Source organism: Prunus avium, chromosome 8 (genome assembly GCF_965620075.1).
Source record: "Prunus avium chromosome 8, drPruAviu1.hap1.1, whole genome shotgun sequence".
In the NCBI taxonomy this organism is placed as follows: domain Eukaryota; kingdom Viridiplantae; phylum Streptophyta; class Magnoliopsida; order Rosales; family Rosaceae; genus Prunus; species Prunus avium.
This window is the reverse complement of record NC_142291.1, coordinates 4,473,367-4,493,957: the sequence shown is the minus strand read 5'-3', so window position 1 is coordinate 4,493,957 and position 20,591 is coordinate 4,473,367. Positions and strand designations below refer to the sequence as shown.

General features: G+C 37.0%; 2 protein-coding genes across 5 annotated transcripts; one reads left to right on the top strand and one right to left on the bottom strand.

Moving 5' to 3' along the window:
- The first annotated feature begins 3,304 nt into the window (after positions 1-3,304).
- Positions 3,305-9,592, top strand: LOC110750686 (uncharacterized). Of its 4 annotated transcripts, none has more exons than XM_021951043.2 (9): positions 3,305-3,409; positions 3,571-3,734; positions 4,320-4,400; positions 4,482-4,570; positions 4,667-4,741; positions 5,064-5,125; positions 5,237-5,293; positions 8,504-8,740; positions 9,208-9,592. In XM_021951043.2, the coding sequence occupies exons 2-9, from the start codon at positions 3,612-3,614 to the stop codon at positions 9,300-9,302; spliced, it is 819 nt and encodes a 272-aa protein (XP_021806735.1). In that variant the 5' UTR covers positions 3,305-3,409; positions 3,571-3,611; the 3' UTR covers positions 9,303-9,592. The 4 variants fall into 4 exon arrangements, with proteins under 4 accessions (XP_021806735.1, XP_021806736.1, XP_088102208.1 ...); XM_021951044.2 differs by having other exon boundaries at positions 3,362-3,484; XM_088246082.1 differs by lacking the exon at positions 3,305-3,409 and having other exon boundaries at positions 3,416-3,734.
- Positions 9,593-16,140: 6,548 nt separating this feature from the next.
- Positions 16,141-19,249, bottom strand: LOC110750679 (ribosomal protein 1). The gene is made up of 6 exons (XM_021951036.2): positions 19,150-19,249; positions 18,616-18,707; positions 18,269-18,379; positions 17,666-17,970; positions 16,788-17,197; positions 16,141-16,614 (listed from the first exon to the last, which is right to left on the bottom strand). The coding sequence occupies exons 2-6, from the start codon at positions 18,698-18,700 to the stop codon at positions 16,356-16,358; spliced, it is 1,170 nt and encodes a 389-aa protein (XP_021806728.1). The 5' UTR covers positions 18,701-18,707; positions 19,150-19,249; the 3' UTR covers positions 16,141-16,355.
- Positions 19,250-20,591: the final 1,342 nt, after the last annotated feature.

The window sequence follows — 20,591 nt, the reverse complement described above, 5'->3', positions numbered from 1 at the left end:
ATATATAGTCTTGAATCGAGTGGTCGTATCAAGTCGTGAACTCCGAGCCCGAGCTTGTGTAGGGAAAAATTTCATCTATTTTTATTTATGCCGAACTTCGTTTCGTTGTAAACTGAATTCTGTTATATATGCTATGTTATTGCCCGTGTTATGGTTGATTGTAAGGCCGAAGGCCTATTATGTAAATTGCATGTTATTATTTTGTGCATGCTGCCAGATGAGATTTATAAATGTGTTTTTAACAAGTTGAAAATTTTGGGAAATATTCATTTTTCAAGGGAGACTTTGCCGAAATTTCGGCAGAAAGTCTCGTCCCTTTTTAGTAAGTGTGCCCGGCATTGGTATGATGTTGGAAATATCACAGGATTCGTCTTGGATTCCGAGGAATTCGGGGACAGTCCTGTCAAACCTTGCCAATCTCATATTGTGTTGTTCAATGTTGTAGTGTAAACGGTATGATACCATATCATACCGTTTTTGTTTGACACGACACCGGTTTCATATTTCTTGTACCGTTTGGTGTCATACCGTACCGAATAGTGTCAATCTTCTCTATTTCTTTATTCTTTTTCATTTTCTCTCTCTTTCTTTCCGATTATTTAATATCTCCCCTCCCCTTTTTAATATTATTTTTTCTCTCCTCTCTCTCTCTCTCTCTCTCTCTCTCTCTCTCTCTCTCTCTCTCTCTCTCTCTCTCTCTCTCTCTCTCTATTTATATCTTTCTTTATTATTTTTCCTTTCTTCTTCATCTCTTCTTCCTCTCTTCCTCTGTTCTTTCTTCCCAGGCGCCCTCCCCACTCCATCCCCATATATCTTCGCCCTTTTTTAATTTTTTTTCCTATCTACTTCTTCTTCCTCTCTTCTCTACAAACACTCTCTCTCTCCCTTTCTTTCTTCTTCTTCTTCTTCTTCTTCTTCTCTCTCTCTCTCTCTCTCTCTCTCTCTCTCTCTCTCTCTCTCTTCTCTTTCTTCTTTCCCTCCCCGTCACTTTCTTTCTCTCCATTACTATCTTTTTTTTTTCTCTCCTCTCTTTTTTCTATCTCTGTTTCTTTTTTCCTCTCTTTCATCTCAGTTTTTTTTCTCTTTTCAAATCTCAGTTTTTTTTTTCCTCTTTTTCATCTCTGTTTTTTTTTTGTCTTTGTGCATCTTTCTCTTTTTAAGTTTGAAAATCTTGGCTATGAAAATTCCATTCAGCAATAGTGGTACCGAAATGGTACCGTGTTATATCGAAACCGATCGGCTCCGGTATGATTCGGTACCAAAAAACAAAAACACCAATCCCGTACCCATACCGTACCGTGTTGTTTGAAAATTCTGATACCAGAAGCGAGATGTGGTCAATACCTTACCATCTCGTGCCCATGCCTAGTCTATATAATACACTTTTGCCTACTTCGTTTGCCTATCCCTTTGAAGATGCTCTAAGTAGTCAAGTTTTGTCTTTCATGTGTCCTAATAGAACAAGAGTATGGCCTTTCAGGGTCGTTTGGTACGGTGGACTGACATGGACTGGACTAAATCCTGGGACTCTCTCAGATTAGCTCGGATTGGCCTAAGCTGGATTAAGTCCTGACCTACGTTTGGTGTTGCATCGGACTACAAAGCTGGATTGTAAAAATAGTGAAGACCTATGTTTGGTGCTGTGTCGGACTAAAAAATAATTATTTTATATTTAAAAATAATAATTTTTAAATAATTAAATGTAAGTTTTTTTGTTATTGGAATTACCAAATTGACATATACATTTCTTTTCCTCCAAACCAAATTGACATGTACATTTCATATATGCAAAAGTTAGAAATTCTTCATATATACCAAAGTCATCTACATGACTCAAAAATTAGAGGTTCAGTTCACTACACACAATTCTACCATTAAAATAATTATTTAAATATTTAAAATTCATTAGAGATTTTGACCTAAAACTAAGTAAATGATGCAAAGAAACCAACGAAAAATGTATAATTTATTAAATAAAAAAATTATAATATTTTAAAAGCTAAAACTATCTTTATCTCATGTCTTTCTTCTTTTTTCTTCCTTTTTTTCCCCTTTTTCTTTTTCTTCTTCCTTCCTAGGCCCCCTTTCTTTTCTCTTTCTTCCTCCCGATCTCACTCTATGGTTCTCTCTTTTTTTCTCCAATATTGATACAATGATATCCTTCTCCTTCTCTCTCCTTTTCTGTCTCCCCCTCCCAACCTTTCTCTGCCTCCTCATCATTTTCTCTCTCTTATTCCCCTTTGAAGTAACAGATTTTCATCTCCTTTGAAGTCACAAATCTCCATCTGATTTCATTGAGCCATGGTTGATGGTTGATGATTTTTCAGAGGGTTCAATTGGGTTTGACAGTGGTGGTTGAATTTGGGTTGAATTTGGTTTTGGTTCCACTAGATTTGAATTGGTGGTGGTTGATTCGAGTGGGTGGGTTTGAATTGGTGGTAGATGGTTTGAGTGACTGGGTTTGACGACTATCTGTGGTGATTTTGATGGTTTGGCTGGGGATATGGTGGTGACAGTTCTAGGTGAATAAGAAGAAGAAGTTGGTTATCATCGGACTCGCCTGCTCTATTTAGCAAGCTCGCTATTTTGCGAACCATGTTTCAAGCTCGTTATATTGAACGAGCAAGTGAGGCAAATTTTTTACTGTTAGACTATTTAATTTCATTTAAGTTAGTCCCCTCTTACCAAACATGAATTTTTAAGTGTTATTTAACCCAATCCAATATAGTGAGGGGTACCAAACATGCCCTCAAAAGTTCACTTGTTGCCAATATACTCTTTATGTAGGTAGAATTTAACGTACTTTTTCTGACACCAAAGCATTACTAATGAGTAACATGGATATTATATTTCTTTTTCATAAGGTGGTGCATTGAAATTTGAAGGATGGCGATGAGATGTTGATCTTCTTCTTATAAACATAACTACTAATTCTCTTAAAGGGGCATGGGCTGGTGAGAACAAAAACATTTACCAACTGAATGAACCGCTAATATTGAGGGTGGTATGCAGCTTGTTGCATTACGTGCACTTTTGGCATCTTTCCTTTCTTCATCTTGTGTTCACCCCTCTTACTTGATCTTTACTTTTTTCTTTTCTTTTTGTCAAACGATATAATAGGTGGATTACGTGAGTTGAAGGGTTTTTTCTAAGTCTTTAGAAGTTATTTTACAAAGGGGTAAATTTATATTTAAAATTTTGAAGATAAGGTATGTAGGAAAATATGACGGGGTGGAAATAGCATTATTAAAAAAAATGGGACAGAAAGTTGGAGTTATCTAAAGCTCAGGGGTGTTTTGGTCATTAAACTTCAAAAGGAGAAACAAAGCTTAGGGTTCCTTCTGTTCTGTCACTCTCTGATTGAGCGGGTATTCAGCTTTCACTTTTTGACTGAAACAACTCTCAAACGGTACTGCCACCATTATCCCAACCCCAACCCCAACCCCAATCCTAATCCCAATCCCAAGCCCTAACCCTAATTCTGGTTGTTGTTCTTCATTCAGATATCTGTCGTATAATGCCGGCGTTGTTTTCTTCTGACTTCTTTTAGGTTTTGAATTTGAATTTCAGTTCTCTCTCTCTGTTGTGTGAGGAAATACGTAGACAGAAAAATGGATCGGTATCAGAGGATAGAGAAACCTCGGGAGGAAACGCCAATTAACGAGAATGAGATTCGCATTACCACTCAGGGCAGGATCAGGAACTACATTACCTACGCCACCACTCTGCTTCAGGTCCTTTTCTCTCTCTCTCTCTCTCTCTCTCTCTCTCTCTCTCTCTCTCTCTCTCTCTCTCTCTCTCTCTCTCTCTGTTGTTGCTGTTGTTTTTGTTGTTGTACGTGCATTTTGGGGTCATTTCTCAACGGTTTTTCATGTTTAAGACCCTAGTGCATTGTAAATGATGATTTGTATTATGATTGATTTGTTAATTTAGTCAGTTTTTCTTGTACCAATGTACATTGTTGATGAGAAAAAAGAACCATTGTGGGAGAAGCCCATTTTTTAAGAGATGTGTTTGCTTATATATATATATAATATCGCATTGTTATTCCTGTTTACGTGAAGGGTTTTTTTTTTTTTTTTCTTTTCCTTTTTTAATGTTGGTTTAAATAATTTTGAGAAAGGCATCTTTAGTTGTCTGCCTCTTGGATAATTTGTGTCGGTTTAAACTGTGGCAAAAGGAAAGAATTTTTTTGATCATTTGTTATTTTCGGGAAAAAAAAAAACAGAAAAGTTATTGGGCCTCTATGTTTTACTAACTTTATTATATACCATTTGTTATGTTTTCACTGTTGTGTCATTATTATTTTTTGTTTACAGGAGAAAGGATCTGATGAAATTGCTCTCAAAGCCATGGGCAGAGCTATCAACAAGACTGTGATGATTGCTGAACTTATTAAGGTTCTTTAAATCAGCGACTCAACAATTTTGTGCCTTTCTGTACATGTTATGTTGCTCATTACAAAATTGTTTTCTCTTCAGCGAAGGATTGCTGACCTTCATCAAAACACATATATTGGCTCTACTGATATAACTGACTTGTATGAGCCGCTGGAAGAAGGCCTTGATCCGTGAGAACCATAATATGATCCTTTCTCAATGATAATTTCTCATGCATTCTGTCATATTGAGTGTTATGTTTGGCTAATAAAATTCTACTGATGCAGTGTAGAAACTACTCGCCATGTATCAGTGATTACAATTACTTTGTCCAAGAAGGAATTGGATGGATCCTCTACAGGGTATGTAGAACTGGATTTTTAACCAAGCTGATTGCTGATTTTTGTTTTTGTTTTTTTTAACAGTAATGAGCATGGGTTTACAGATACTCATCTCTCTCTCTCTCTCTCTCTCTGCTTCTAGCAATATCAGGCCGTGTTTTGTGCTTCCATTATCATCTTTAGATCATAAAATCTGATGCACACGGAGTTTCTGCTATGTTATATGATTACCATCTTCAAAGTCACATTCTTTGCTGACATGAAACAAAAGTTCAGACAAGAGTTTGTATTATTGTTCTATATGTTTGATGATTTACATTGGTTTACTTTTAATATGATGCAGATATCAGGCACCGATTCCAGCAGATCAAGTGAAACCATGGACTGAATATGGTTATGAAGGAGGTAACCACAACTTATGATCACTGATTTGAATTTAATCCTGCTCTAAGCATTTAATAATAATTTTATTTTTTGTACAAAAATGAATAATTATTTGTTTTATTTTGTGAATAGAGGGCTCTCCTAGTATGCGAGGTAGAGGACGCGGTCGAGGAAGGGGTAGAGGTAGAGGTAATACACAAATTTTCTCCAAAGTGATTTTTATTTTTTATTTGTTCATGGTTATGCACTTCGAGCATTGTGAATTATTGGTTTGAGTACTCAAACCTCCTTAAGCAGCTAGATGAAAGATGGATTTTCCTTGAATTGGTACAACTACAGGTAGTTTCATAGAGTGTGATTAGAGAAATTTATTTTAGATGGTTGTATGCACTGAAGACCTAATAACATGTGAGTGAAGAAAATCTGAGTGGAGTGAAATGAATTAAAGCGGAAAAAAATTATATATAGAAATTTGGGAAGTAGCATGTTCAATTCATTATTAGAGATAACCTGGAAGTATTTCATATTGAATATCCAAAGTAGTATGGGTACAGAGAAAAAGACTAATGTTGTTGGGCCTGATAGTTTCCTTAAAAGGAACAAAAGAACCTAGATGGTTTGTTGTGACAGGTGGCAAATTAGTGGTAATGTGAAAACTAGGATTGTTAATTTTAAGCAAGGATCGTATATATGAAACATCAACCAACTTAAGGAAAATAGTGTTCCTTTGGAGTAATATCATAAAGTTTATGGGGATATTTGAGTAGGCCTTGTCCATTTAGCCCACATGCGCAACCTCCCCTACTTTGTCTTCGTTGAAATCAAATGCTCGTTGGTGTCATGAAGTGTTATTTCCAATTTTTATTTCCTTATCTTAATAAGAGGTGACCAGGTTGCACTCCTAACCTGTTCGCATCTTACCACCAGATTTTTTAAATGATCATATGATGCTAATTCTTACTTGACACTCTTCTCTATTCTTGCAAGAGGGAGGGTGGGGCACCTCACAAAATTCAAGCTCTTTCTTGTGACAAATCAATCTAAGTTTTACTTGTCAGTCTATTTTTTTTCTTGTATTAATTCTAAATTAATTCATACTAACAAAATAGTTGCGATTCAAGAGGAATTTAGACATGAGAGGGAGGGAGAAAACAAAGATGGGAGGGAGCCACTTAAGAATTTAAGAGGTTGTGGCTCTTTATAACTATACACATAGTGCAAAAACTGCCGTAATACCACCACTAGACCCAAATTGTTGCACCCTGTATGAAAACCTTGTGGATATGCTCTCTCTCTCTTGCTTACTAGTAAATATTTGGAAGCACAGAGTACCTCCCAATTTCTTGCTCGTTTTTATGTTCTGTCTGGAGGGTACATCAGGAATTCCCAATCATTGTATACATCCTAAGCGCAATGTGCCTTCTTTGTCTATTGCTGTTTATTCTTCAATAAGTATGCCTTCACTTATGGGGAAATGTTTCGCTGCATATTGTCTCGGATCCGAAGTTCTAAACCTCTGAGGTGGTACTAAAGCTGTATCACCCCCCACCAGTCCCAATCACAAGGCCACAATGTTTGCATATTGTGCCCTTTTTTTTCCATTAATGAAAATCCATGCCTCCAAGCATTATCATGTCCCTATTTCCTCTGCTAGATATCATACATTGTCCTTAATATTTTTCATAACTGCACCCTAATTAGTTATAAAATTATGTAGTATATGTAATACCTCTCCAATTACTTTATTCAAGTACTTAATCATACACATATCACAGTAGTTATTTAGTTTATCACTTACTACACACCAATTAGTACACAAATTATCATATACAATAAATACCTCACCAATCAATGCGTACAAGTATGCAATCATTCAGGAATTTGCTTAATCATCCGTACAAATACAAGAAGAAACATTAATTTGCATTGGGCCTGCAAGTTTCTTAATCATGCAAACAACATATTAGTGGAGAAACACTGTGTGGGGATGTATCTAAGGCAAAAGTTCTTTTGAAACTTTTTTGATTTGTCTGGGTGATTTGGTTGGACAGAAATGCTAGAAAGATAGGGGAAAAAAGGATGCACTTGAACTATGGGATTGGAGTGCGTTTTTGGACCTAATTATGGGCTTGGTTCTTTTCTTATTGATTCTGGTTGGGGAGCCGTTGTTGAGTGTTTGTTGTTGTGGTTTCAGTTTAGCTTTGATAACTTTGTTTTTGAGAGATTACTTTCCAGATTGTATAGTTGAGTTAGTGCACTGCTGATCTGCTGAAGGACGTTTATCTTTGTATTTCTTTGATTTAATAGAAGTCATTCTTTCCTATTAAAAAAGTGCTCAATAATTCATTAATATATGTTACTTAGTTTTAAACTTATACTGTTGGTAAAAGTAAATAAAAATAAAAACTAACAACGCTAAGTTAGGAGATTATAGCATATATATATTTTTTAAAACTAAGACTAAGTTAGGAGTTTGTTGATTGCAGAAAACAATTTGTAAGAAATACAAATACATCTGTAAGAAAGAGAGAGATTTTGTGTAACACACCAATAGTGAGGGAGATAAGGGTATAGTGTCAGGGAGGTTTTGGTGAATAAATTGGTGAAGTCCATGTCACGGTTTCTCAGATGTAGACATAGGTAAGTGTTTTGGGTGAGTGGGTGAAGTTGTCTGCGTATTGGTGAAATTAACTTGCTTATGATGGATGATGTGACTGCATCTCCAGCTGTTTTTCTATTATTTTTAATTTTATTGTTTAGAATATTTAAACTGAGTCTATTAGATCAAATAGAGCTTTTAGATCAGTTGTCAATTTGCTAAAGCATTTTAGACTTCCATCAAGGGGAGGGTTTGCATCAATTGGGAAGTAAGGGTTGAACCTTTGATTGGTCCTCTTCTTCTTTTCTTTGTTCTTTGGAAATCTTTTTAAAATCATTTACTCTAACTTCTGGCAGGAACAGGCGCCACCAATCCCAAGTTCATATGGTTATCCAGTCCTCAAAATAAACCATATCTACGCATAGAGATGATAAGAGAGTGAAAACTTTGAAAACCTAGGAATTCTATGCAGTATTGAGTTGCTTGTGTGATTCGTTATGTTTGGTCAAAATAGTAGATAATTTCTCAAATTTCATTTAAAATTCCATATTTTCTCAAAATTTATGTCCTTTCTCTCAAATTTTTACCTATATCGTTACTTTTTGTCTATATTTCTGTTTTTAAACTCTCATTTTTCTATCAATTTTGTTATTTAATACCTTGATTTTCAGTAGCGGGCTGTTTATCTTTTTTTATTCAGTATATTTGCATTTGGTGTTGTTTTTCCTTCACATATATGTCTTTACATTATACCAGCTGATGTAAAAAGCAGTAATAGTTCATGTATCTCTTTTGTACAGGGAATGTTAGCAATGGAGTAGTGGAATACAATGGTGATGGCGGCTTTGATGGTGGGCGCGGCTATGGTGGCTTTGATGGTGGGCGCGGCTATGGTGGCAGGGGTCGAGGTCGTGGAAGAATCCGTGGTTATCGTGGACGTGGACGAGGATATGGTGGGGGAAGTATGCAGCTGGAATCAGGTGGTTATAATGCTTATAATGATTATGGAGGTGGGGCACCTCCTACACAAGGTCGTGGTAAGCTTTCACATCATTAAATCTATTGTGTTTAAATATTTCGGAAAATAATATAATGGAGAAATGTATATCTATGATTATAATCTTCCCTGTTGTATTATGAATCCTATTCTTAAGATATGGATTTTTAAATTTAAATAGTCAAATCATGTAAACTAAAGCTTCCATGGGACGTGTATGTTGGGATGAATAATTTACATTGTCGACGGCACTTTTGAAATATTTTGGTTAGTTCCCGAACAAATAACAAAATTGACTTTGAATGTTGCAAATTGTTATACAAATAACAAATCTTTTATTAGAATGAAGAAAGGTGGAATCCGCTTTCATTTTTGTTGCTAGCATTGAGTTTCCTTCGGTGCTGATGTGTTTGATAATTTTCTTGGGCTATCTGCGAAATTTGTCTTTCATTCTTAATATATGAATGTAATATAACCATTTTATGGTTTCTATCTTGGTTCTTGCAGGACGAGGGCGTGGCCGAGGCAGGGCAAGAGGTCGTGGGCGTGGTCAGGGTTTCCGAGTTGATGGACCTCCTACTCCTACACAGGCTGCTGCCTGACCTCAGGAGGAGGTACCGAACCTGCATTAGGTTGCAGAAAGTTTTGGATGCCTGCTCTGCTAATTATGTCTATTTTAGGGGCAAAATGGGGGTTGGGGTTCTTCAGTAGTGAAGTTTAAGATCCTTTTCTAGGGAGGGATACTAGCTAGTGAGCTGCCCGCTCAATGTGTGTGGCAGCCATGTTTTTGTAGTTCGAAGGTAGGATAAGGATTGTTCTCGTTTATATCTGACCAAAACTTGAAAGTTGTATACCTTTCTCTTTTAGAAAATAATAGAGCAGTACATTCATTCTTTTCTTTTTATAAATAAGCTCTTCAATCTGTTTTGCTTCAGGAAAAAGTCATGCATAAGTTTTAGGTCACCGACCTTTAGGGTATAGGGTTTGCAGTCTTGCGCCTGGTTGATTTTGTTGGCACCAGATCATTGAGTACGTGCCTGAGTGTTATATGTTAGAAAACAAGTCTCGAATCTATCTCGAGTTTGGTGTGGAGGTCAGTCAAATTGTGTTGCTACATCCGTCTGTAGCTGAGATAATAGCTTCCTTATAAGTCATATAACCAATTCTAGGCTAAATAAATGGCCAAAAGAAAATGTGTTAGAATAAGTGACACACGCCAACAACCCAACTAGCTACTTAGTCTAGTGGTAATTCTCTTCGTTTTGTTTGTGGAATTTTGTAGAAATGTCACTTGAAATTATACATCAGTTTCAATTTGTCACTTTAAATAATCATATAAGAGAAATATCACCTTAATTTTTCAAAATTCATGATTTGTCATCTGACTTTAACACTATCCAATTTTTCATCCATTTTCATAGGTATTTTAGTTTTTCTAATATGTAAACCTTTTAAATTTTTTTTTTAATTTTATAAAGCTATGTAAACCCTCTTTTTTATAGGACAATGCTTTCTTCTCTTTTAACCCAAGCCTTTTGGCTGGTTTTAAGTCAATCATCCCTAACCCCGTTAAGGGCAGTTCCAACGGCAGGCCCTGCAGAGAAATGGATCTCTACCGGTACAAAATAGCCTCGGCAAGGCATGGGCTACACCAAGCCCTGGCAGGCTTGAAGGCAAGAACAAGTCGAGCTGTTACCTGAGGGATGTGACATCACATTGATGTCAGCAAAGAAAAAAAATTTTAAAAGTCGAAAAAAATTCTGAAAAATTACCAAAAAAATTCAGAATATTTTTTTTATACATATCTAGCAATTATTCTTCTTATTATTATTATTATTAATCGCATACATATAAATAAAATTAATCACATGTGAATAGTAATTGCCATGGCAATGGGTGGAAAAGCAACAAAAATATTGCTAGGGTAGATATTATTCACGTGAACACTAACCACCCTTATTTGACTTTGCCCCTTGCCATGGAAAATGGGTGGAAGTGCTCTAACAAATCACATGACCAGTCTCTGTCCCACCGGAAAACTCCTCCTCAGGTCCCCCCACAAAAATTCCTCAAGACACCCAATCGTGGCCAACCCGAGCAATATACCATGGAAAAGGGCAAGAGTGAGATCCCTAGTTCTACCATGGTGAGGGCAAGAGTGAGATCTCGTGTTTGAGTCTTAAATTGAAAAAAAAAAAAAAAAATTCAGAAATTAAGAACAAAAAATGAAAACTAGATAAATCAATTTATCTAAAGAAAAAAAAAATATTGAAAAGTAGCTTGCCAAACGGAAGGTTGGAGATAGTGCGGCTGCCCAAGCAAATTCCGAGCAAGGTGAGGAGAGAATGGAGAGAAGTAGCCATTGAGGGAGGAGAGAGGGTGAGAGAACCCATCGCCACCCCTGTCCCAAATCCACCCCATCATCAACTCCGCCACTGAACCTTTAAGAGCACTTCCACCCATTTGCCATGGCAAAGGGTAAGGACGGTTATTGTTCACGTTAATAGTATTTGCCCTAGTTTTTTTTTTTTTTTGGTGCTTTTCCATCCCATTGCCATGGCAACTCAAGGGCAATTACTATTTACATTGGATTAATTTTATTTATACGTATGAGATTAATAAATAAAAAATTGATAGGCATTTATAAAATAATTTTTTTATATAAATTTATTGGTATTCTTTCAGAATTTTTTTCAATTTTTAAAATACTTTTTTCCTTCTCTGACGTTAGCGCCCTCATGCAACAGCTTGGACCATTCTTATCATCGGGCCTACCCAGTCTTGGTGGAGCCCACCATCTGCCAGAGTTGGATTTGATTAGTGGAGTGTGTTTTTGCAGCCTAGGAGGCCATTTGCCATGGCAATATTCCAAATCGGTGGAACTCCTCTAAGAGCAACTCCACCGAGGAGCCCAAGCCTGGGGCTGGGGGAGGCCAAGCCAAAAAGCTAGTTCCAGCGGGCCACTTTTGCCCGGGCTGGATGTGGGACCCACGAAGATGGGCTGGCCTGAAGGCAAGTCTCGCCCGACTTGCAACCCGCGGGGGAGGATGACGTTAGTGCGCGGGTTTCCAATGGCTAGAAGACACGTGTCTTGGCCTGGGCACTCCGATCTGCTTCTCCTCCTTCAATCCAACGGTTGGCCTTTTTTTGGCTATAAAATTATGAAAAAATTTTGAATTATTAAAAAAAAAAAAAAAAAAACCAAAAAATTCTGAATTTTTTTTTCTATAAATACCTATCAATACCCTTCACTTTCCAAAAAATTCGATATGAATAGTCTTGACACGTAGATCAAAATTAATTATTTAGGTAAAAAAATTTGTGGAAAAAATAAAAAAAAAATGAATAGTAATCTATAACACTATAAAACTCCAAAGTAGTGTTCACTCATGATTACACTCCAGTCATGAGTACTAGATGGCATCAGACTAGAGCTCTAACTGTTCTTGGGTCTTGCTCCCTTGGGTAATTTATCCCTCCTTATTTGTCACGAGAATGCCCACCTGACAAACTCAGAAGGGATTCAAGGTATTCTCACCTAAAACCATCAACACCAAAACAATATAAAATGTAGTTTCACATTAAACATTGTTTTATAGCCAAATACACCAATCACAGCAATACATATTTATTATATATATTTATGTGGTTATTCACAAATGAATTTCCACCAAACATCCATAACATATGTTATATGGTTCAACACCAAAATCTCCAATAAGAAGAATCAATTCAAAACAAAATAGGTTTCACTTACCTCATGAACCGTTGATGAACAAGTTCAGGTGTTTTAAATCAATTAAAACATTTTATAAAATCACAAACAACATGTTAATTATAGCCATTAACATTATCCAAGGTCACATTATAATAAATATAATAATTCATGATTTTACTCACGATTAGGATGGTTTTACTCACCTCTTGTCCAAGTTGCGTCTTCAACAACTTAACGAATCCTCAATCCCAAACCTCAACGAGCAACTCAAACTTCAACAGTACCTAAGCAAAGTACATAACTCAACTTAGCGCAAAACTCCAAAATCCAAAATTTCGTATCTAATGACGAAAATGCCCTTTGGACCAATCGGGGATCCAAAGTGATCAAATCTCATCCAACCAACTCCAATACTGTGACGTACATGCTGTCGACGCCGAATAATAACCAATGACACCCATTGTCCAAAAGGTCACTATTTGGGTCCCGTGGGTCCCACATGTCTAACCGACAACCCAAAAATCCATCTTGGGCCCACAAACTCAGATTCCAAATCCGATCGTACCCATGGACTCTAAATAGTCCCGACATCACCCTGCGACAATTTGGGCCCAATCCAACGGTCGGATAATTTTATATCGCACGATCGAATGGCGATCACTCGCCTTAACTTTGAAACATGATAACTTAAGATCGGAACGTCCGATCATCAATCTGTCTGAACCTACAGACTCCTAACAACACTGGCTACAACATAACTAAAATTGGACACGATCCAACGGTTCGATCATCTCCGATCAATGGTCCAGATTTGTGAGGTTCCGATTGTCGACTAAACGACGGAATCTCAATAATTTAAACATACTATCATGTTCAGTAACTCCAGGACTACAATCTGTCTCTGAACCCCTAACTCAGAATCCCCACCGTGCGCTGCCACGCGCCGCCACCGCCGGTTGTGGTTCGGGTACTATTCCGGCGACAGACCAACCCTAGAATCGCCGTTCAAGATCTACGCCAAAATGTTCGTAATACTGAGTAGAACAACTTTAATTCTTACCTCAAGGTCCGATTCGAAGTGTAAGTGGCTCAAACCGCCGGTTGAAGTCGTTGACTTCACTAGTGACGAACCAACTTCACGGCCTCCCCGTGCCTTCACTGAACCTCCGGTGGCTCTGATTCTTCTTGGGTTATGCTTACGAGATAGCAGGCTTTCGACCTGGATTGGTGGTGTCGATCACCACCACCGTACACCGCCGTAGAAGCCGCCAGAAATCGCCTCTCCGACGAGCTCTCAAACCTCCGGGCAAAATTGCAAATTCTGAAATCCCAACAGTGTCCATCTGTAATTTATAGACAAAGTCTCTGTTTGCACTTAAGTCCCTGAAACTTCAAACGAGCATAACTTCTTTGTTTCAACTCGGATTCACGAACCGTTTGCGCCTACGCGTTTGTGAGATCAAGCTCGATTTTCCAATTCAAAAATCACAAACTTAATTGTAAGGGTATTTTTGTCCCAATTTGAGATTAAGTCACTTAATTCCAATATTTTCACATCAAACCAAATTCATAAAACATCCAATATTATTATCCACCTCATATGATTTTTCGAAATATTAATAACAACAAAATCCCAATTTTGAGGTTATTACAGCCATATAACACATACATGTCAAAGAGAAATGTTATTTTCAGAGGTCATATTATCATCGTTAGAGCACGACAGGGATATTGGGGCTGGACTTCATGCATTTCTCTAAGCTGGAAATAAGATTTCCCTGTTGAACAGATAGGGAAAATTATTGCAACTGGCCTTTTTAAGGTTTCACCTATCATTTTGCAATGAGTATCGTATGTGAAAAAATCCATGGAATTAACATATATACTTCTTCTTCTTGTTTGATAAAACCGATTGTTACTATTTTAACTTGCGTTTTAAACATGGTTTTCCACTAATCTTAAAGTGAGAACATGTAAATTTTTCACTAGTGTGGAATCTTAATTCCAAAAGTACTTTGAATTTCAAAGCATTAGATGAATATGAATTGAATAGTGAATCACAAATTTCACTATAGTCATTTTATCAGCTTGAAAAAGGAGTAGATTGCTTGTTTGGTAGCTTTGCCAGGTTAGATAAGTACTGGTAAACCAGAACAAAACCCAAACCCAAACCCAATCGGAAAAGTGACCCCAAATGCACAAAACAGACGAACCCCATTTGAGATTGGAGTGATCAGAGTCCAAATTCCCAAGAAAGAAATGCTAGTTAACAATCAATTGGTACTGGGTAAGCACTAGGTCAATTGATAGTTCACCGTCCAGGTCAAAAACACAATTTCAAAAACGTCTTGCCTGCTTGTCGACAGCGAAGACAAAGCTTTGAAGACGAACAAAGATTTGACTACAATCGAAGATTTGGTTCGCTGTTGAAGGCGGGACGAAGAGCTCGCGAGCTCGCGTGTTTGGGCTCGCTTCCGTGTGTGTAAATTTGGGCTGCTGTTAGTTAAGCCCACTAAGTGAGCTTCTAACCCTGCTAGTTCAGTTGCTAAATAAGCCTTTGTTTAGTTCAAGACACGATTGGTGCTAACAAACGAGTCATTTTATAGTGAGGGCCTTATGCCCTTAGATGAGATCTTACAAACGTGCTAACAAACGAGTCATTTTATAGTGAGGGCCTTATGCCCTTAGATGAGATCTTACAAACGTGCTAACAAACGAGTCATTTTATAGTGAGGGCCTTATGCCCTTAGATGAGATCTTCTTTTGTAACCGTTGGATCAAACTAACTAATTTGATTCCACGATTAAGAGATAGGTCATCATCCAAGAACCTTATAAAATTCTTGCAAACAAACATGCTTAAAGGTAGAACCGCATCATCTGTAAATGCCACCACAGATGCCCTGCAGAAACCAAGTCAATAAGTTTTAGTGGGCTACTTCCTCACTAAACCAACAAATCAATTACAATGATGACAAGAACCACAAAAAGGAAAAATAATAATGAGTATTAAACTTCAGGTATGCATACAAGTGAGTATGGCACATGGCTCTCACTCACAGCATGTGGTCATCTATTTTGCGGGGATTGTTTGGACAAATGGTTGCACTTCTTCTTCACCTCTCAAATGGAGTGCCCTGTTTGTCATAGTAAGGTGTTCGATTCGTCCATCGTTCCGATTAGGCCGATGCTGGTATGCGACAGAGACCTCAATTCCGGCTTCAATGTGCCTCCACCAACACCAAAGAGTGAGGGGGAGGGGCGCTTTGCTTTTGAAGAACATTCAATTAAATATTTGTGTTTGGAGCTATTGATGATGCCGCAGGAGCTATTGATATTCCTTATGTTTTTTTATTCATTTTGTTTAATAGAAGAAATTTATAATATGTTGTTCCATTTTCCACTCCCCTGTTGATTGAATCCCGGAAATGAAACCAATCTTTTCAGATAATCCGAACGATATATCAAGAAGAATGGGTTTTTTTCTTGAGTTCATGAATACTGAGAAACGCCTAAATAGAAATTAGTGATTGATTTTAAATTAGGACTGACGAGGCAAATAAACACATGCAGAAAATGGTAAATGGGATAATCAGATGAAATTACTTTAATTAAGTTTCCACACTACGTTCTTTCAGTCAAGGTTTTTCTCTTCTCATGGATTCTCATCCTACCAAAAATGGAACCGTGAATGGAGAAAATTTAAAATAGTTTCAGAAAAAATATTCAAAGTAGTCCTGGAGAAATAACCATTCAAATATTCAAATACCTCCAACAAAACAAAATTGAATTCATATCGTTTAACATCCTCAGCACTTCAAACCAAAATGCATAACAATAAAAAACGAAACTGTCGCAACAGAATGTCACTGGCATAGAAACTAAAAAGTTGACTAATAATTTGATAGCTGAAAACTCTTGGGCAGTTGCTCTCATACTTATGCCTTGAGGCGACCATAGTACTTCTGTTTCTCCTGTGTTGTCTGGAAACGACCGTGCCCGAATTTTGAAGAGGTATCGATGAACTTGAGTTTAATATCCTCAAGAGCAAGACGAGAGGTCTGCTTGAGCAGGGACTGGCGAAGAGTAACAACCCTCTTCTTGGGTCCAACGCAGCATCCCTTAATCAGAATGTAATCATCCTTCACCACACCGTAGTGAGGGAAGCCACCAATGGGAGTAATGTCTTTCTCCGTCCTGAAACATCATCCACATCAGAATCTTTCAACAAAAAAAACATAATCAAAAGCAGGCGTCCAATAAAACCAAATCCAAGAACCCAACAAAAAATTTCTGAGAACCCTTGCTAGCATACCAAAATGCAATACCAGACACTACTAAAATTACCCAAATTAATAGAGTTTACGAACCTGTCAAACTCAGTGACAGCAGTGTGTGACTCCTGCCCAGCCTTCCCAAGCTTATAAATCTTCTTGTTCATCTCAGTCCGGTGGTGATATCCATTCTGACCAGCCCTGGCAACAGTAAATGAGACTCTAGCAGGATGCCAAGCACCAATACAAGCAACCTTCCTCAGACCCCTGTGAGTCTTACGGGGAAGACGAGTTACACCCCAACGAGTAACAACACCCTCATAACCTTTACCCTTTGTGACACCAATGATGTCAATCATCTCATCTTTCTGGAAAACAGCATCAATAGGGATCTGCTTCTCAAAGAAGCTTTTTGCAAATTCAACTTTCTGAGCAATAGTCCCTCCATTCACCTGGATCTCCATAAGATGTGCCTTCTTTTGTTTCAATCCTTTCATCTTCCTGATCTGTATGTGTAGAATACAAGCACACATGTAAGGAAACCAGAGAAGCATGACATAACAATCAAGATAAACAAGTTAAACAAAACAAGTTAGTTAACGAACATGTGCAACATCAATCAGGATATCTCACGGGGCATATTATTACATACTTTAATGCATGTTGCACTAGAAGGAGAGCATTTTATGCATCATACTACTACAGCAATAAGTTTGCAGATATTGGGTTCCACTTAGAAACAAGAGAGAAAAGTCATGTGAGGACACATTGGACTCCAAACAATCAACTCTATCTACTTGAAAACAGAAAAACCAACATAGAACAGAAACACATATTTCAAAGACAGTTTCTACCTACAAAAAAAAAGTTTATACTGGCATAATGTTTTCGAAAGTTGGGAATAGAAAACAGAAAAAACCAAACATCAAGGCCAAACATGCATATCAATTCAATATATAAACTGTAATCAACACCTGAGTGTGAGCCAAAACACGAATGACAGTAGCATATTTGATCAGTTTCTCAAACTGTGATTCAATGCTCTTCTTTCCCTCTTCACTTTCGTAGTTCTTGGAGTATTTTGCAAAAGCCTTCTTCTTGGACTTGCACCAGTTCTTGTAGAACCTCCTCTTCACCTCCTCACTAAGATGCTGAGCCCACACAGTGTTCAAAGAGCGAAGGCCACGTGGTGTCTTCACATAACCCACAACTCCAACAACAACCATTGGAGGAGCCTCAATAATAGTTACAGCCTCGCATGTCTCCTTCTTGTGAAGCTCTAAAGACATTAAAAGCTTAGTAAGAAAGACATCATAATATACATATTTCTATAAGATTAAATCTTAAGATACAAATTTTAAATTAAATAACTAGGTAAAGGAAATAACAACACACAACATAAAGTAAATAAGTTATTTGTACTGTGCTGTCACCACCCATTTTGTGATTGGATTGAGTGTACATGTCAGTCAAATATAATACAAATATGCATGTTATCTTCAGGAATTACACAATACACTAATAAACCATCAATAAAATATGAATCTTCAAGAGAAATTGATTAGAATGTAGCATACTTGATCCGGGTTTCTCGACATCTCTGACAATGTGAGTCATGCCAGCCTTGTAACCAAGAAAAGCAGTCAACTTGCAGGGTTTGGATGGGTCATCCTTAGGGAAAGCCTTCACTGCATATCAACAACATTGACAACAGTTAGAATACCAGATAACAAGGAACAAATACAAAAACCCTGACTAATGGAAACAAAATATCCATCCTGCTTGAATGTAAAAATGCTGATTTAAAATAAATTTTAGTAGAAATGCTGAATCTGCTTCTTAACATATAAACCATTACCATGCGGTTAATAAATATTTTATGAACCTCTCCATTTAAAACCAAAAACCAAATCAGTTTATATACCTTTGCCTCTGTGACGTGCAGCTCGCTTCCTTGGAAGAAACCCAAGGGATCCATGCCTGGGGTGCTCAAACTTCCTGTGAGACATTTTCCTCCTTCATTCAAAAATCAAAAAAAAAAAATAAGTCCACATAAAACCCAAGATTTAACACTTAATCTTAAAGGAGACAAAATGATCTATACATATATGCTTCAACCGAAATCACTATCTACCAAAACTATAACATTTTTCCGAAGAAATCATAACAATAAACAAGCTCCACATATTCAAATCAATTCGGAAACAAGATGTTTAAATAAAAATGAAAATATATTCTACCAAAATTCACCAACGAAACGAGATACAAACAGATAAGCGGAAAAACACTAGAATATGAGCACAAGAAACCAACAGTGTTTTCTCTTTTCAAGACCAAAACAAAGTTTCATGTAAAAATCGCAGACACAAGAAATCCCATTTTCTCAGCAGATAAACAAACCAGCACTCAACCTAGTGTGTGAGAGAGAAGGAGAGGGAGGCAGAGAGAGAGAGAGAACCTGAGCTTCTAACTGCGGCGAAATGCACCCACTCAGTATCGCGAATAAACCCTAGTAGGTCTGTTGGCGTTTAAATAATAACCCCTTTCACGTAAAATGCCCTGAACTTTATTTTAATTCCGTAAAAGCCCAGTATTTTCTTTCAGGTACATTTGTGGGCCCAAGGCCCAAATCAGCAAAAGCAAAACCACATGATTTAGGTTCATTTGAGGGCCCAAAACCAGCAAAAGCTAAGCCACAATTTTTTGGGCCAAGGCCCAATGCAATTTTTTTATTTTATGTAAGTGATATGAGGTGAAGGGGGTTTTCACACACACACTATCAATATATCATATGGGTTCGAATCTAAAACCATTAATCTGCAAGCCAACGCTATCTTCCGTTTGGCTAGACCTTGTTGGCAAGCCCAATGCAATCATTAAAAAGAGGACATACCTAACTTTGCAAAATTATAACCAAAAAAACTCACTTGTAATGGGGATAGCACTATTTTGCTATCCCTGACCAATAATACAATGACACATGAAAAAATTATCCTATGTTTCATTGCGTAATTGATCGGGAATAGCAAAAAGTGTTATCCACGTTGCATAAGAGTTTCTCTCAATTAGAATTGCCACTAAGTAGCTGCTCATGCAAAATTATTGGCTGATGTGGAGGATAGGCAGATTGGACATCTAATGACAACCATAATTGGGATTTCACATGTGGATTGAAATTCTATTTTAGTTATTTTATGTTCTCCTCTTTCTGTTTATGTATTTGTTGGTGCTTTTTGGGTGAGGGATTGCTACCACCATAAACAACTTGATTTTTAGAATAGATAATTAGATGTAAACCCAATTTCATTAGCAACTATTAGGCACTGGCAGAGCCAATTAAGGCCCACAAGGGTCACTTGACCCTTCTCAATATTTTTAAAATATTATATTTATCTATGTTATTCATGTTGTTTTACAGCTATATTTACTATATTGACCCTCCTCACAAATGTAAATTATCTACAATGAACATTAATATGATCTATATTTGTTTTCATGTCTTCATGTGTCCTAGATTTTATTTGATTTTCTCATTCTATCTAAAATCAATTTTTAATACTCTTTCATTATTTTTAGGTTGCTAGAATTTGGGTTATACTTACTAAGATATTAAATTTGAGATACTGAAATTTAATCATTATAATGAATTCTTATATATATATATATATATATTTCTATAAAAACTAAGTTCATTGTAATTATAGAGCTATTTAAAGTTGACCCTCCTTAATAGAATTTCTGACTCCGCCACTGCTATTAGGTATAACTGAATAAGATTTCTTACATTGAAAATGATAAAATTGCTCTTCAATCTCATAAAGAGTGCTTTCTGACCCAAATATTATCCACATGGTTCAGAATGCTACAAATGAACAATTAACTTATTGCGTAGATCATTCT